General features: G+C 39.7%; 1 protein-coding gene across 1 annotated transcript in view; it reads right to left on the bottom strand.

Annotated features, from left to right (window-relative positions):
- Positions 1-18,542, bottom strand: part of LOC134225098 (putative uncharacterized protein DDB_G0277255) — a 506,490-nt gene that overhangs the window by 197,658 nt on the left and 290,290 nt on the right. Inside the window, exons 4-5 of the mRNA XM_062704885.1 lie at positions 8,675-8,773; positions 7,974-8,072 (exon numbers count right to left, since the gene is read on the bottom strand). Coding sequence (XP_062560869.1) covers positions 7,974-8,072; positions 8,675-8,773 — 198 coding nt within the window. The remainder of the gene's footprint in view (positions 1-7,973; positions 8,073-8,674; positions 8,774-18,542) is intronic.

The raw sequence follows: 18,542 nt of genomic DNA, 5'->3' as shown, positions 1-18,542 counted from the left end.
CAATTTTGTTCGAAACACAAATGAATTGGTGTGCGATCGAACATGATTTGCGGAAAAACTACACATTACACGCGGCAAAACGTTTACCAAAACGAACCTCGCTACCTCCCGACCCCATATATCCATCATTCCAGTGGTTACTCGTGGAAGTGCAGATGACTCGTCTGCCTCTATTAATATGAGTATCATGTCAACATATTCCTACCCATTCATTAATTGGCCCGCATTCGAACACGGCCGGCGCCGGTATTACTCAAATTTGGATCACCCGTTTGTACACATTGAAGGTTATATTATTCTTAAACTAGCTTTATGTACCCGGCCTTGCTCGGAATTGCCAGTTTGGTTTGCAGTTTTCTCAACAGGGTATTGTGTTTACTTATTCATACTTTATCATTTGATTGAAAGAAGGCTTTTGAAAACATTGACTGATTTTGGAGAAGGGATCGTGGGTTTGAAAGGTCTTATTCCGGGCAAACGTCTATTTCTAAAAAAGGAAAAACATTCATCGATGCCATATTCCGGGCAACGCATATTTTTGAAGAAGGGGTCACACCCACCATTACCTTTTTCCGGGCAAATGCCTACTTTTAAAGAAGCAATCACATCCACCATTCAGAAGGAAACACATTAATCATTGCTTTTCACAGGGCATACAATTATTCCGATGAACAACAATATCCAATCCCAATACCCCCCCCCCCCCTCCCATTCCAAAAGACCCTTCCAGCCTCTCTATGATAGTTTCCTTTGGGTAGGGATTACGTGTTTAGTTTGAATTGACCTATGCGATAAAAAGGTATACTAAACTGTTCGTTTAATGAATATACCCTCTCTCTCATTTAACTATGGCACTCATACCCAGTCTGATATAGTCTTCCTTAGACAGATAATATGGGTTCCAAATTTGGTAGACATCGATAAATGGGTCCAGAAGCCATGCTGAATTGATCGATGACTAAACAATACCCCCTCTCCCACACCCTCCCCCTTTTTTTAAAATACTTAACCACATCCACTAAAATCGCTTCCTTAGGACAGACAATATTTAATAAAAATTTGGTTCAAATCGGTCATGAGGCTCAGGATTTACATTGAGTTGATCAATTGCTAAACAATACCCCTCACCCCATACCCTCCCTCTTTTGTAAAGAGCATCCCTAATCTCCTATCGTCGTCTCCTTATGACAAAGAATTTGTATTCCGAATTTGTTTGAAATCAGTCAATGGGTTCAGAATTTACACTGAGTTGATCGGTAACTAAGCAACATCCCTCCCCCCATACCCTCCCTCTTTTCCAAAGAGCATGCTTAACCGCCTATCGTCCCCTTCTTAAGATAAGGAATTTGTGTTCCAAATTTGGTCGAAATCGGCCAAGGGGTTCAGAATTTACACTGCGTTGATCGATAATTAAGCAATACCCCTCCCCACATACCCTCCTCCTTTTTCAAAGAGCACGCTTAACCCCCCTATCGTTCCCTCTGTAAGATAAAGAATTTGTGTTTCAAATTCGGTTGAAATCGGCCAAGGGGTTCAGAATTTACACTGAGTTGATCGATAGCTAAGCAATACCCCTCCCCCCACACCCTCCCCCTTCTCCAAAAAGCATGCTTAGCCCCCTATCGTCTCCTTCTTAAGATAAGGTAATTGTGTTCCGAATTTGGTCGAAATCGGCCAAGGGGTTCAGAATTTACACTGAGTTGATCGATAACTAAGCAATACCCCTCCCCCCACAGCCTCCCCCTTTTCCAAAGAGCATGCTTAACCCCCTATCTTCCCCTTTTTATGATAAGGAATTTGTGTTCCAAATTTGGTCGAATTCGGCCAAGGGGTTCAGAATTTAAACTGCGTAGATCGATAATTAAGCAAAACCCCTCCCCCCATACCCTCCCCCTTTTCGAAAATGCATGCTAGACCCCCCTATCGCTCCCTCCTTAAGATAAAGAATTTGTGTTCTAAATTTGGTGGAAATCGGCCAAGGGGTTCAGAATTTACACTGAGTTGATCGATAACTAAGCAATACCCCTCCCCCCATACCCTCCCCCTTTTCCAAAGAGCATGTCTAACCCCCCTATCGTCGTCTCCTCAAGATAGAGAATGTGTGTTCCAAATTTGGTTACAATCGGTAAATGGGTTCAGAAGTTATGCTGGAACATACATACAAACATACATACAAACATACAAACATTGAGTTTTATATATATGGATGGATGGATGGATGGATGGATGGATGGATGGATGGATGGATGGATGGATGGATATCATCTGTTGGTTCTCTTTGTAATTACATCTGGCCTGGCAGAAACAGAGTAACAACCATGGCTTCAATCATGCTCATAAGAGTAGTTCAAATTTTGACTTTTTCGCTCCTCTATGCTTAAACGGTAGTATCAGTTGTCTTTATAGAACTTCCCTAATTTTTAACAGATTTGGTTGTATTTTTGACTTAGCACGCGCGATTTGAAGCTTGAGAATTACTATGGAAACAGTAACTTTTTTGGAAAACCGTTTTGCAATGTTGCTCATTAATAGCTAAAAATATATGGCAACATAGGAAATTTAGCGAGTGAATAAATCGTTTTTGTTGCGAAACAATTTGCTGCTTGCAAGAAAAATTATTAAGGAAATACTAAATCGTGGGAAATTCAATTGAGTACGTAAAAAAATTACATATCAATAATGAGTATTTTTGTTTTCTTTATAACTTTGCTTACGAAAGTTCGATCGGTTCGCAACAACAACCGTCTTACATATTAGGAAATATTCTTCGAAGTCTTCGGGTTGATTATATTTAGGGGTGTAGTAGATAAGATCCAAGGTAGACGAATTCATCGACCACCTCAAAAATATTCCGTCTATTGCAACACTACATCCCAGGCAGGCCTTGTCGCGCTCGATTCTGCTCACTAGCATGTACTTTGTCTTCGAGGTAATTACCAACAGTCCAACTTTTGTTGCTTCACGTTTCAGGCGGGTTTACAGTTCTGCCACCTTTGTAAATGTTCGTCCAACAATGTCCATATCATCCGCAAAACAAATAAAATGACTGGATTTGTTGAAAATCGTTCCCCGGCTGTTACACCCCGGCCGATGTTGAACAACAGGCACGAAGATTCATCGCCTTGTCTTAGTCCCCGGTGGTATTCGAACGAACTGGAGCTTTCGCCTGAAATCTTACACAGATTTTGAAACCACCCACCGTTGCTTTGATCAATCTTGTAAGCTTTCCAAGAAAGATGTTTTCGTACATAATTTTCTAAAGCTCTTCGCAGTCTATACTGTCGTTTAAACATATGGTGCGTTGGGACCTGGTTCAGTTTATACAGGTACTAGAGATTGAAACTGGGATTTTTTCTTTAATTTCTTCTTTAATCACCTAAATTTTTACCAGGACTCCTTGAATGTCAATTGTTACGACGAACGGTCGAGACTAGAAATCTCGTCTGGGTCACGACAATGACGCAGCCGGTAGTCTTAAAACCGTATTTTCTTTAGTTTGTGTAAGTGCTCCCGGAATATAAGTTTAATGTGAAATAGCAAATAATTATAGTAAATTCAAGGTAAATATAGAGAAAAACATAATGTAAATATGCTAGCGTCTCCGGTAGGCTCCCTGACGGAAGGGCAGAGGAGTAGGCCGATTGACAAAAAAAAGACGGTACAATAAAAAAGAACAAAATAACGGAAAAGGCAAGCGTTTCCGGTAGGCTCCCTGACGGAAGGTCAGAGGAGTAGGCCGGGCGACAAAACAAAGCGTAAAAGAAAGGCAAAACAGGAAAAATAAGCAAAAAAACCAGACAAATGTTTATAAAAATAAGATGACGAGTTGGATTGTTTGTTTGATAAAAATCTAAAACATTAAAATAAAATTTCAAGATTGCATGGAAGAATTGGTTTTGGAAATTAGTTTCAAATATTATGTTTGCAGAGCAGAGCTCTTGTTTGGAAAAAGTTCTAAGATTTGGATTACATTTGAGTTTTGAACTTGATTTGAATTCGATTTGGATTGAGTTTATATTGGATTTAGACTTGACTTGAATTGGATTTGGATTCGATTTAGATTGCATTTGGATTGGATTTGGATTTGAATTTGAGTATGAATTGTATTTGGATTGGATTTGAATTGGGTTTCGATTGGATTTGGATTGGATTTAGATTGGATTTGGATTAGATTTGGATTGGATTTGTATTTGATTGGATTTGGATTGGATTTGCGTTGGATTTGGATTGGATTTGGATTGGATTTAGATTGGATTTGGATTTGATTTGGATTGGATTTGGACTGGAATTTGGATTTGCATTAGATCTGGATTAGATTGGATTTGGATCGGATTTCGATTGGATTTGATCTGATTCGTATTAGAATTGGATTGGTATTGGGTTTGAATTGGATTTAGATTTGATTCGGTTTGAATTTGAATTGCATTTGGATTGGATTTAGATATGATTGGGATTAGAATGGTATTGGATTTGGACTGAATTTGAATTGAATGTGGATTGGGTTTGATTTGTATCAGATTTCGATTGTCTTGGACTGGATTTGGTTTGGAATGAATTAGGATTGGATTAAGATTAGATTCGTATGGATTTGAATTAGATTCGTATGGATTTGGATTTCGATCGAACTTTGATTGGATCTGGATTGGATTTGGATTTTGGATTGGATTTGGATTGTATTTTGGATTGGATTTCAATTTATTTGGGATTGAAATTGATTTGGACTTGTTTATGCATGGGATTTAAATTGGATTGGATTTGGATTGAATTTGAATTTAATGTGGATTGGTTTTTGATTGGATTTGATTTGTATCGGGTTTAAATTGTATTTGCTTTGGAATGAATTGGGATTGGATTAAGATTAGATTCGTATGGATTTGAATTGGATTTTGATTGAATTTGGATTGGATTTGTATTGGATTTGGATTAGATTCGTATGGATTTGGATTTCGATCGGACTTTATTTGGATCTGTATTGGATTTGGATTGTTTTTTGGATTGGATTTCGATTTAATTCGGATTGAATTTGATTTGGATTTGTTTATGCTTGGGATTAGAAATGGATTGGATTTGGATTGAATTTTAATTTAATGTGGATTGGTTTTTGATTGGATTTGATTTGTATCGGATTTGAATTGTATTTGGACTGGATTTGGTATGGAATGAATTTGTATTAGATTCGTTTGGATTTGAATTTGGATTCGATTTGCATTGGATTGGGTTTTGTTTTGATTTGAATTGGATTTAAATTGGATTTGCATATTTCATTCCTTTCGAATTGGATAGATATGTAAGCTTGGACTTGAATTGGATTTGGCTACGGTTCAAGCCGTAGATTGATTGTATTCCATTTAAAATCTTTTTAAAGAATTGAGAAGGGAGTTTTGAATTTCAATTTATTGGACTATAAAAAGTAGTCAGAAGTTAGTTTGATGTGGATAATATTTGTTTAAGGATCAACAATATGAAGTTTTAAAGTCATTATACATTTATTACACTTCTGGAGAGTAGAGGTGGAGAAGAATGTAGTAGATAAGATCAGGTCTATAAAGTATCTAAAAAAAAGTGATATTGATTTTTGTAATTTGAATACGCTCTTTTGGTATGTACTTCTTTTGAATGGGTAGCAAGCTATCTTATTTTGAAACATGTCGAATGGTCGTGTCAGAAGCGAAGAGCGGATCAGTTTGCTGAGTATTGTTGTGACGAACGGTCGAGACTAGAAATCTCGTCTGGGTCACGACAAGGGGGAGATCATCCAATGCCGGGCAAACTCTAATCTTCTCGCGGTTTTCTGCATAACATACTGTATTAAATTCTCCAAGATCTGAAGGAGTATCATAGTTCTTCATCGTAAGTTGTGTAGTTCATTTGCAATTTACTGTTTTTGGATGTTCCTGCATACATTTTTGCATATAAACTTTCAACGAGTTTAGCACCGCCCAAACGTTGACCGATTTGGCTAAAATTTAAAAAAAATAGAACCGAATAAGAGGGCGGCCCATCAAAAAATTTAAAAAAAAATCCCATACTAATTTGAGCCACCCTAATGGCCATTGATGATTCATACAAGCTATATTTGATTATTTGAACACGTTCTACGACAATGAATTTTGGAGAAAAATTTCACGGTTCAGAAAAATGTCTCCTAGTACCGGACACTATTGCATCAAATGTTCAAATATTGTTCAAATGTGACATGTTCCTGTTACATGAGTAAAGACATCATTCAGAATAATCATATTTTTCACATGCTTCAAGCTGTAAATATTACAAATTGTTAGTAGAGCTTATTTGACTCGTCAGCTAAATTGTTTACATCCTAATCCAAATTCTTGAAGTAAGTGTAACAAAACAGGTGTAAAAAATGGCTATGAAAAATCTCAATGTCCGAACACCACAATTACATGGCACATCTAACAAATCATCATCATTATTTAAAATATGGCTAATATGGACCATCTTCACATAATCAGAATGCATTAGATTGATTTTAACATTGTTGGTTCAAACCTTCTTAAATAACGCGAAACATCAAAATTTTAAACATTTTTATTCAATTTCATGTTTTGTACAAGGCTTACCACATGAAGATCTGATATCCCATGCCGTTAAAATCCTTTTAAATAGCTTCCTTTTGTACTTTATAAGCTGAAGGAGGGAGCTCTGCAAGTATTTTTTTACTGAGTATCCGGTATTGGGAGGTGTCCTGCGCTGGGGGATCCCTCCTAAATAGTTAATAAGCCGCCTCACGAAACGATCATTCACATACGGGGCGATATCCATACAAACTTCAAACTACTCGTACTCAGTTAAATTACAACCAATTCAGTTGAAAATTTAGGAGGTTTATCAAAACAGCAAATGTTATCGTTCAAGCAGGGAGCGAAAAAGTCAAAATTTCAATCACTCTAAGCTCTAAGCAAATTAATTATTATCTTATGATCTGCTTTACGTAGTTTCCGTCGGGCGGTCGTATCTTGTATATAACCCTTCTGATTTTTTTACTTTCTATGAGTTGTGATGAACGCTGTTGAATATATTTCAACCCTCCACTTAGCTTGGCTTGATTTATTGTATATTTCGTAGTTGCTAGTCGTGGTTGGCCGAGAAACAACAAATATACACAGGTCATAAACTGAATAGCCTTCTTAGGATTAGAAAACAATTCTCACTGTACATGTTTCATTAGTTCAAGACTAAAAACGATGCCGACACCTTTCTCCGCTTAAGTTAGGATAAGGAGAGGGAAACTAGTTCAACACTCATTGCTACAAGAGACTGAGGAGTCCTCTGCATCTCCGCGAGCACCACGGAAAAGAGATTGTTGGTTAGATGAGGAGGTAATCCATAGGAACTCGCCTTGGTAAGCGACTAAATAATTATGTTTTCAAAGTTATGTCAAAGTAATTAAACCACCCGCACACAGCAGAACTAGTGTGTTGAGCGTCTAGGGGATTACGTGATCAAATCATCAACAAACGAACAAAATATACTCGAATTAAACTACTCTTAAACATACAATTGAAAACTAAAAAAAAACAATTCCAGAAATTCTGAGAAATTAAAAATTATAAAAAAAAGAACCCCGTTTTAATGCGGCCTTGGGAATACGTCCGAGGGACCTCAAACCAACCCTTCATAAATGGAACTCAAATCTCCAGAAAACTACGCAGTACAAAGTACAATAGTCCGAAATGTATTTAAGGAAGAAAAATATGTTAGGGATTATTCCAGATTTTCATTCATTGGTGAGTTCCAAGTGGTGACATCCATGATCCAAATCTATGTTAGGGTGACTAAAAGGTACTTTTCAGTATAAAGGACCAAAAATATCCTCATGCTTAGACTAACAAAACAAAGCTAGGACAAAACGGAGTGATAAACGGATGATGGTGATGATTTTCAAGGTACACAACTGTCGATATGAAATCATGTTTCGCATACTATCCAAGTAATGACTGTAAATTACTCACCGATCGACGGAAATGCAGCACAGATGTAGTATGCTGGCCGTGGAAAAGTAAACGTCCAGACTGTTCCACACGTCGCACATGAACGGTCCGAACAGCCATCTGTCCTCCGGAGATGGATCGTCGTCATCGTCGCCATCGATGGTGCAGCCGTTGAAGGTCCGGCGATAAATTGGCGGTGATGAAAATGTAATCAATAAAAACACACATGAAAGAGAGAAAAATCAACATAAGCGAGTGCCACACTTTGCTGCATCCTAATTGGGTGCCGGGTGTCGGGGCAGGATGGGGAGCTTGTACGTAAATTCAATTTGGGCTACGTCAATATCGTTCATTGATTTCGAGTTCCGAGTGGTAGGCACCTACCTCTCGGGAATTGGAACGGTCTTTCTTTGTGTGATATACAGAGAAAGTACCACCATATGAAGGTTCCAGTGCTGAATACAATTTAATGCGCATACATTCTATGAAAATGGAGCGATGGAAATTGATAAAAAAAAGGATTCAATGTAGGACACGTTGCCGGGTGCTATCACAGATTCACAAAGTAGACAATATAATTGGAATGTCATGCCAGTATCATGCATCACATCAGTGAACTGTAGCCCCTGACATCCGGACGGAGGATTTAGTGTCTCAGAGAATTCAGCTGGGTACAATCAAGAATGCCAAAATATGGCATATGGGATGGCACGTTGACTTACCTTCCAGATAGTTCGACAGATGCGTTAAAGGTCATGGCACAGAGAGCCACCATGATGTCTGCCATTGCTAATGATACTACGAAATAATTGGTTATTACTCTGCAAAGAAAAAGAACAAAGGCATATTACGTTGAGTATGGTATAGGCAAACATGATACTGCGGGTTAGAGCAAGTTTTGTTTGAAAGTAGTATTTATGGAGTGATGTTGATCGTTGTTCACGTTTTGAAAATTAATAAGAATTAATTATGTTATCCTTATTATATGTAAAATAATGATTCCCTTTTAGGATAATGTGCATACTACATACCAAATGTAGTACCAGATATGTATGCATAAATTGACTAAGAAATGCTTCAGTTTATAACCCTGTGCGGAAGATGGAATATATGTCAAAACATGCACATAAAATCCATCACAAGAGCGTTTCTCAAATTGAATTATATCTACATTTCCAATTCGGAATACTAAGCAGCAAATGATGCGTCCCTCAATCGGAGGATGGTAACGGAGTTGGAAATTGTACGTTTTCGTTCCACTTTCCAACGGCAACAGGTTGCATCCTCAACGTAGCTACATACGCGATGACGGCGAGTCTAGGAAACACGATTCCGCTACATCCATATGTGGATACATATAGTTTGCAGTGTTACTACACACTCACATTTCTTCATCATCGTAAACCAAGCGCGAAAGCTTCCAATTGAATTTGAAATAAATTACATATTTGTAACGTAAATGCAGCAGCACCGCGCAACTCTTCCCGAGCAGTTGATAGCATGAACATTAAAGGAACCTGTTAGTATAAAACCTCACGTCAAACCTATCTTTGCGGGAAGTACCTATTCCAATGCCATTTTTTTGATACAGTCATAAAATTCATTAATCAATTTTATTAGTCAAAAGATTTATGTCCATCAATAATGTTCTGTTATTGTTTTATCCACTTTGCAAATTTAATAATAAAATGCAAACAAACCAAAACATAACTTATCAAATTTACGTTCCTCTTTTTACACGGAACTACCGGCTCAGCAGTAAATAAGTATTATCTTTCTCGTTTCCCCTTTTCCAATGAGGACCATCGGAGCCAGATATAACCGAAACAAAAGACTCCTCAGAAACTGTCCGTCAAATACGACCGAAGGCACAAAATACTAAAAAACCACCCACTTGAAAACTTGAAGAGCCCATTTAAATAGGAAGCATCTCGTTGCGAAATCGAAACTCATTCAAACGATTCTCGCGTGTTGCCCACCAAATCCTATAAAAAGGGAATATTTTCCCATCGGAAAAAAAATCATCGACAAAGCTAAAATAATAGGAAAAGTTGCTCGGTCCGGAGGAGCCTGCTTTTACCACCACCACCCACCACAACCTCAACAGCAATAAATTCCCCTTCGCCCATTCCGTTCTTCCAGCGAGCGGCCAAAACAACTTTCCGAACTTTTGTACACCCGTTGGCGCTGGGTTGTTGAGGTGACGCACACCAGATTTCACTCCCACTTGGACCTAATGTTCGAGTGGAGCACCCCTCCCCTTCCAGGGGTCTTTATTCGGTAGCATTGCTGGCCGGTCGAAAGAGACGTAATTTAGCTTCAATTATGTTGTCGACTGTTTGTCGTAGGACTACGCTTGGCAACCGAAGATATATTAGACTATCTCTACATTGCAGTAATTTGAAAAAGTTACGTATACGCCATTTTCCGAAAATGGTGTTAGCGAGTAGTACTCATCAAGTTCCTTAACAGAAAAATGGAAAACATGAATGTTGTAATTTGGCGTATTGTCAGAGAACGACAGTATATATGACCGATATTGAACAGTTGAGGCGCATCAAGCCTTCTCTATAGAGTATTTGTTTCAAAAATCGACAGCATTATATTAGACACCACCGAATGGAAACATCACCGTTTTCACGCAATTGGCCATATATCTGTGTTTGTCTCTGATTCTTAACCTGCAGTAATCTTGCGAGCAAAGGCGTAGGATTGCCAATCCGGAGATGGTGAGTTCGATTCTCGGTCCGGTCTAGGATGTTTTCGGGTTGAATACTTTCTCGACACCCTGGGCACACAGAGATGCATCCTGAACAGAACATGAGCCAAGAGCGTGCCTTGGTGTTCTAAGTTTTGAACTCTGAACACAGTTCAGTGTGTACTGGGCTGGTACGCAAGCAAAACCATCATGGTAACTAAGATTCCTTGGATTTGGAACTATGCAAAAACAGACGTGCATGCTTGATTTCTATCCGTTAGATGCCCACTTGTTCCATTACTAGCCGAAAAATGAGTAGCATGCCGTCGCTTGAGTTTGTTTTCCTAGGATACAAGTTGCTAAGTTAGGTCAGTGCTCTTTAGCAGTGTGCAGTGTTCAGAACTTTTTGAACACGAACACGCGTTCTCGTGTTCAGATGCATCTCTGCCTGGGCATATTGTATCTATTGTACTTGCCACACAAGATACACTCATGCAATGGCAGGCATAGAAAAGCTTTCAATTAATAACTGAGGAAATGCTAATAGAATACTAAGATGAAAAAGCCGGCCAAGTTCCAGTAGAGCCATCTGTTTGGCCGAGTAGCTAGCAATACGAAGCAAGATTATTTATTTATTTATTTATTCAATTATTTAATTATGTATTTATTTGTCATAAGGCAAATTTGTACAATCCCATTTAATTCCACCATTTAATTGTACCTTGACATATACGTATTTCGACCTCAAAAGTAAGGTCGTCTTCAGTGTCTCGTACTTGACTCGACTCGAGTCAAGTCAAGTCGAGTCGAGTCAAGTACGAGACACTGAAGACACCCTTACTGTTGAGGTCGAAATACGTATCTGTCAAGGTACAATCAAGTGGTGGAATTAATCTCTAATAATTTTCTTTATATTTATTTATATTTCATCTGACTGTATAGTCTACATCAACGGTACTCAACCTTTGTTTTGAGAGGTACCCCTTCGCATATTTGAAACAATTGAGGTACCCCTATTTTTTTTCGGTAAGTGATAATAAATGTAACTCATAGGATATATGAAAAATGGGATTGAAAATTAATATAATATATGACTCTCCATACAGCAGGTGGCTTTCGAGCCACTTAAAAGAAGGCTTCTGAGCATCTTGGAATGACGACTCTAAGCCTCTTGAACGTAGGCATCCAAGCCCTAGAAAGATAAATTTCAAGTCTCTTAGAGAAAGGTTTCCGGGCCTCTTGAAAGGAGGCTTTCGGGCCTCTTGAAAGGAGGCTTCCGGGCCTCTTGAAAGGAGGCTTCCGGGCCTCTTGAAAGGAGGCTTCCGGGCCTCTTGAAAGGAGGCTTCCGGGCCTCTTGAAAGGAGGCTTCCGGGCCTCTTGAAAGGAGGCTTCCGGGCCTCTTGAAAGGAGGATTCCGGGCCTCTTGAAAGGAGGCTTCCGGGCCTCTTGAAAGGAGGCTTCCGGGCCTCTTGAAAGGAGGCTTCCGGGCCTCTTGAAAGGAGGCTTCCGGGCCTCTTGAAAGGAGGCTTCGGGCCTCTTGAAAGGAGGCTTCCGGGCCTCTTGAAAGGAGGCTTCCGGGCCTCTTGAAAGGAGGCTTCCGGGCCTCTTGAAAGGAGGCTTCCGGGCCTCTTGAAAGGAGGCTTCCGGGCCTCTTGAAAGGAGGCTTCCGGGCCTCTTGAAAGGAGGCTTCCGGGCCTCTTGAAAGGAGGCTTCCGGGCCTCTTGAAAGGAGGCTTGGGCCTCTTGAAAGGAGGCTTCCGGGCCTCTTGAAAGGAGGCTTCCGGGCCTCTTGAAAGGAGGCTTCCGGGCCTCTTGAAAGGAGGCTTCCGGGCCTCTTGAAAGGAGGCTTCCGGGCCTCTTGAAAGGAGGCTTCCGGGCCTCTTGAAAGGAGGCTTCTGGGCCTCTTGAAAGGAGGCTTCCGGGCCTCTTGAAAGGAGGCTTCCGGGCCTCTTGAAAGGAGGCTTCCGGGCCTCTTGAAAGGAGGCTTCCGGGCCTCTTGAAAGGAGGCTTCCGGGCCTCTTGAAAGGAGGCTTCCGGGCCTCTTGAAAGGAGGCTTCCGGGCCTCTTGAAAGGAGGCTGCCGGGCCTTTTGAAAGGAGGCTTCCGGGCCTCTTGAAAGGAGGCTTCCGGGCCTTTTGGAAGGAGGCTTCCGGGCCTTTTGGAAGGAGGCTTCCGGGCCTTTTGAAAGGAGGCTTCCGGACCTTTTGAAATGAGGCTTCCGGGCCTTTTGAAAGGAGGCTTCCGAACCATTTAAAAAGAGGCTTCCGAGCCCCTTGAAAGAAGGCTTCCTGGCCTCTTGAAAGGAGGATATCCAGCTTTTTGAAAGGAGGCTTCCGGGCTTCCCTAAAGAAGGCCTCCGGGGCTCTTGAAAAGAGGTTTCCGAGCTACTTGAAATAAAAAAAATATACACATATCAAAACGTTAACAATAAGTTTTGATTAAAATTGTAATATATCCGCCATTATTCATTTTTGTCTGGAGTACCCCTGGGCCCAGCGAAGGTACACCCAGATGTACATGTACCCCAGGTTGAGAACCGCTGCTCTTAGTATTAACGAATGACCAAAACCCTTTGGGATTGCGTCGAAGATTCTGCTGCATACGACACACATACTCCTTGTAATGTTGCATGTTATAGCGGCGATAACAATTGCTGGCAATTGAGAAGTTCCTTTTCCAGTTCCAACGACGATTAGCAAGAGCGCGAAGAGCTCTAGCGCGTGCCCGTTTTAGATTGCGTAGAGTAGCGTTACTCCATGGTGGTTTTATTGGAGGTTGGCGCTTCGGTACGGAGGCAGATACACAGTCCGGTAGGACACAGTTGAAACGTTTATCAGCTGAGTCGATGTCCAAGTATTTCAATGCGCTCCAGTCGAATCGGGACAAACTGCGTCGGAGTGATTGGAAATCAATCTTGCGGAAATTCAAGCCACTGACATCTGAGCTATCGTCAATGCTAATATGACAGCTATTGGCAATAGTAATTTCTTGAGTAAGATGATGATCATCAAGAGGAACGATGGAATCGGATGCTTCGATGACCGTACAGTCAGGAATTGAATTTTCGCTCACGAACACCAAATCCAGGAAGTGTGATTGGAAAATTGGTATCAAATTAATCTGGCTGAATGAAGAATAAACAAAAAATAAGACAGGACGAAGAAAAAAGAAAGAAGAATCACGGATGAAGGAAAAGAGAAGAAGGTAGAAGGAAGAAGGAAGGAGAAAGAAGTAAAAGGAAGAATCAAGGAAGAAGAAGGAAGAAGAAAGAGAGAAGAAAGTAGAATGAAGAAGAAAGATAGAAGAAGGAAGAAGGAAGAAGGAAGAAAAAAGATGGAAGAAGGAAGAGGGAAAAAGGAAGAAAAAGAAGGAAGAACGAAGAAGGAAAACGGAAGTAGCAATAAGAAAGAAGGAGAATGGAAGAAGGAAAAAGGATGAAGGAAGACGGATGAAGGAAGAAGGAAGAATGACGAAGGAAGATGTTTTCTGTTCTCAGTTCACTTTTCACAACACTTCCCATTTCCTACTTCTCATTACTAACTATTCATTACTTGTAATATGAGGTCAATATTTTAAACTTTCCGGCAAAAAAAACCCGTTTGGCCAAATGGCCTGACACAAATGTAATGAAAATGAATCTGAAAAATCTCGATAATAAAGAAAAACGTGATATGTATCATTGTTGGACAATTATAACTTTCTTGATCTTTACGCCTGCCAAAAAATTTGTCAAAACGGATCAAATCAAAAACGGATTGATCGAAACGTTGGCAATTATTTAAAATTTTCAGCATTTTGAGGTGACTCAATGTCGAGAACCCTGATAATTAGCGTCCGAGTCCGGTGGGGTTTGACTCGTGCATGGGATTTTAAAATTTTAGTTTTCTTCAACACTGCCAGACGCTGGGTTATTTGAGTCTCCTTAAAAGACTGCATCACGTAGGAAATTGCTGCCATGATTACGCATATCATTTTTTAGAAGATTTATCGTAATCCGGCCAATTACCGATTTGAATATTATCATGAAATTCGGCCAGCGCATGGTGTAAACTTTACACTTTAAGCTAGTGTCAATAAAAATTTCAGGAGAGACTTAGTGAGTATACTCACTAAACTTAACAAACGAATATGAGAGTTACTTGAATGAATCTATCCTCCGTTCACTTGGATAAACATGAAATGTTGAATTATTTATTCTGTTACAGCGCATTGATACGCTATTTTTGTTCATGTTTCCAGTTCGAGTCTCTCCGCGGTCACGTATTTTTTGCAATTATTCAACAATACTTATCGCAAAAATTAATTATAAGTAAAAACAATGAAACGAAAATAAAATTTCATTCAATAAGCACAATTTTTGTGTATCTTCCAGTTTAACTATGTAATGTTATTTAATGTGATGTTATTTTCGCTTGTTATTTTAACTCTTATTTCAAACTAGTTCACACCATCATGCTATCGGTATCACGTTTTACTGTTAATGAGCTATTATCGTCTACCCGGGCATTCTGTTAATATAACATTTGTAAATAAATGTCCATAAGTTTTCTCAATTATTCTTGGATTACAATGGCACTAATGGGTACCAAATCACACTCTTATGCACACAGCGTGTGAATATCTGCTTCTTGTAATGTCAATATATAAGTACAAGTTCAAAAAAAAATATAAGAACAAAAAGATATCAGGTATTCTGTGCTCAACTATCGAAACAAATTGCAATATAAAACAATACAAGATTGTGATACGAAACGTAATCAACGTAATCCTACGTCAATTTCCCCATTTTTGTTACCACACAAGCCGGACAAACTTTTTTGTATTCTTGATTTGTTCAAAGTTGATTGTGGTGGTTGCAATAAGAGTTATTTAATTGGCAATGAATACGAATGATCAAAGCGGCCAGCGTCTGCCAATTTCTCTAACTTTGGCGAATAGAATTACGCTCGAAGGGTTGAAACAAGAACCGGAGCTTAATGATTCGTTATGAGTGGATGGAATGGTTCACTCTAATTAGCAAACGGTCATTTTATTTTATTTTTTACTTTCTCGTACAAAGCGATGTGAAAGATTAAGTGTGATATAACCCATTCACAAAAAACTTTCTTCGAAGAATAATTTTATTCTAATTTTTGTTATACCACAGTCTGGGCGGTAGAAATATCGAAATGATGTTTATATCCAAGGAAAAATGGTTGAACTTATAAATATGAGCAAACGTCTAGTTGAATACGAATTGCATAGAAAACCACCCTCAGTAGTAACTTTTGAAGCCATTAACAATTTTCGAAAATCTTAGCTTGCTTGAAAAATGCGTGTGCTGCCGCCCAGTACGATCTTTCTATTTCTATAGAAACACTTGAACAAATCCTTATATTGAAGCGGCAATAACCTTGAATAATACAGTGATGCTGTTTATATTCGTAAGCATCAATAACAAAGCGCAAGTTTTTCTTTTCCTTTCTACTGTACTAAAACTTTAAATTGTTTTTGAAACGAACGTAATTTATTGAGAAAAAAGAGAATAAATAACGATGAGATAAAAATATTCGAAACCGCACAACGATCATCAGGCGGGCTCAACCCCACCTAACATCACTTTGAGACATGCCTCCGACTTTTATCGACCAACAGGAACAAATCTTTGACTTTTTCCAATTTCCGTTCCCCTCAGTACTGAAGCTGAAGCACCCATCGGAATTTCATTTTTCATTTACCCAAGGGCTTCGTTATTGCTGCATCAACCTGATTGAAAAACATCGTTCAAAGTGGATATAAAAGGGCTCTCAACGGCGACCACCACGATGGCATGCTTTTGCAATGCAAATAATGACTGCTTCCCGCAGAGAAGATAAATCTGCATCGTCGGTCAATGTCAACCGTTAGCTCAGTGCGGGTTGTTTTTTATCTTTTCTGATTAAAGGCAGATGGATCCACCTTCAAGGGTTGGCACTTGCAATAAAACCAAATGAAAAGGAAGACATATCACTATGAGGGGCATTAGTTTTTTAATGCGTTAATATTGAAGAGCTGGGGAAACAAAGAAAGACATCCTTAAAATACCAGAAGACGATACCCTTCAAACGCAAACGTTCCAAACGTTCCAACGTTATTGCTTTCCAGGTATCTATTTAAAGGTTAAATAATCATCGTAATCGAAAGCAAACAATTGAATCACGGAGTCAGCCAATCGTTTGGCACATGTCACCTATCTCTACAGGAACAGGAAATTACTTCCTCGATGTTTGATGTGGCATTTTCCCGCATAGACGAAGTGTGTGACGTGCTCGAAGAATAATATTTATTTCAGTGAATCACTGACGGAGGCCAAAATCAATAAACAACAGACAGTCCTCTGGGCGAGGAAGAAGGAATTCCTCACGCAGCAGGCTACAGGTCTTACGACGTCTGCTGAAGCTCTGTCGTGCTGTCGTCAGTCAACGATTAGGTGGCAGTGACGGCACGAGATGGTTTATTTATGTAGGTAAGTCGTCGTCAACATCGTCGTCGAATGCCACCCAGTTAAGGATGGGGCTACCCACCCCCGCCAAAGCCGGGTAAAAGGAGCGAAGGGGGAAAACACGAAAGTAGCTTAGCTGTGGCTGCGTAGGAATGCAGAGGGAGGACAGAGTAATTTCTCCAAACAAATTAAAGTTGTTTCGAGTGAAACTTTTGGACGGTAATTGGAAAAATGGCTTCCAACGAGCCAAACCACCGAAAATCCACTTTCGACCGAAATTAAATTTATGATACGTTGGTAACGGTGGTGGCGCTATTCGGTGGAACCAAGTCAAGCACATAACTTTCGATGACTCGGTTGTGGTGGGAAACGATGATGGAGAAAGATGTTTGTGTTCTAAAATTTTTATAAAAATGCTTGAAATTCTTGTGGGAGACGTTAGTACGGCTCAATGATTTTCAATATTTCATTTTACCAAAACCAGCACCGAACACACATATTGTTTATTGCAGCGGTTCTCAACCTTTTTCTTGAAAGATATCCCTTAAATCACCATTATTACCATTATCACAAAATATGCTCCTGGGATTTGCGGACGATATCGATATTATCGGGATTGATCGCCGTGCCGTACCGTACTCACGATCAGTTCCAGCAAAACGAAGTACATGGTCGCTGGCAATCAACGTGGGTTCATTAGTGGTGGTGGTAGCGAAATGGTGCTGGATGGTGAAAACAAAGAAAGTAAAGTACAAGATAGTCCACTCTTGAAATTCCCATACAAGTCATTAGCGAACAACTTTTCCTGACAGTCGCGCTAACTGGTGAGGAAAAGTCGAATCATTTTAATAAAAACGAATTGCTTTTCCATTTGTTATCAAATGTCACAACAGGCCAAAGCATAACAAACGGATATCACCAATGCTGCTTATGATTTTTGATTTAAGGTGACGATATCGGCTGAGTGCGTCTATACCAACTTTAATTTATAATTTTAGAATACTCTGAGAAAATGTACATTCCGCTTCCTTTTTTTAGGAGCCTGTCTGACGAATCGTTAATCGGCGTCTACCTCGGGTTCCGGCATTATAACTTCACCACCAGGAGCTATTGAAACTCAAACCCATGCGACAGTCGAATATGCGCTATTTGGATCCGATTGCACATTCCAGAAACAGGGGATGCCTTTCAAGTTGATTACGCAGTCGTTAAAGGTAACATGCAAGTTCTGCTCGCCGCTTAAGCCTTTGGCCGATTCAAACGACGTTTCCAGTATATGTTTAATCATGTACGGTCTTGATTGACGGTCATCGTCCCAAATACGGTTTCGACTTGCAAACATTTAGAAGAGCATCTTTACCTGCTGGTGGACTACAGAGGAAAGATTATCGTGCCAACGCAAATTTCTAACTCTGCTAAATAGACTTCCGGCCT

This window comes from Armigeres subalbatus, chromosome 1 (genome assembly GCF_024139115.2).
Source record: "Armigeres subalbatus isolate Guangzhou_Male chromosome 1, GZ_Asu_2, whole genome shotgun sequence".
NCBI lineage: Eukaryota > Metazoa > Arthropoda > Insecta > Diptera > Culicidae > Armigeres > Armigeres subalbatus.
The sequence above is the reverse complement of the archived record's forward strand: the minus strand, read 5'-3'. Positions and strand labels throughout refer to the sequence as shown.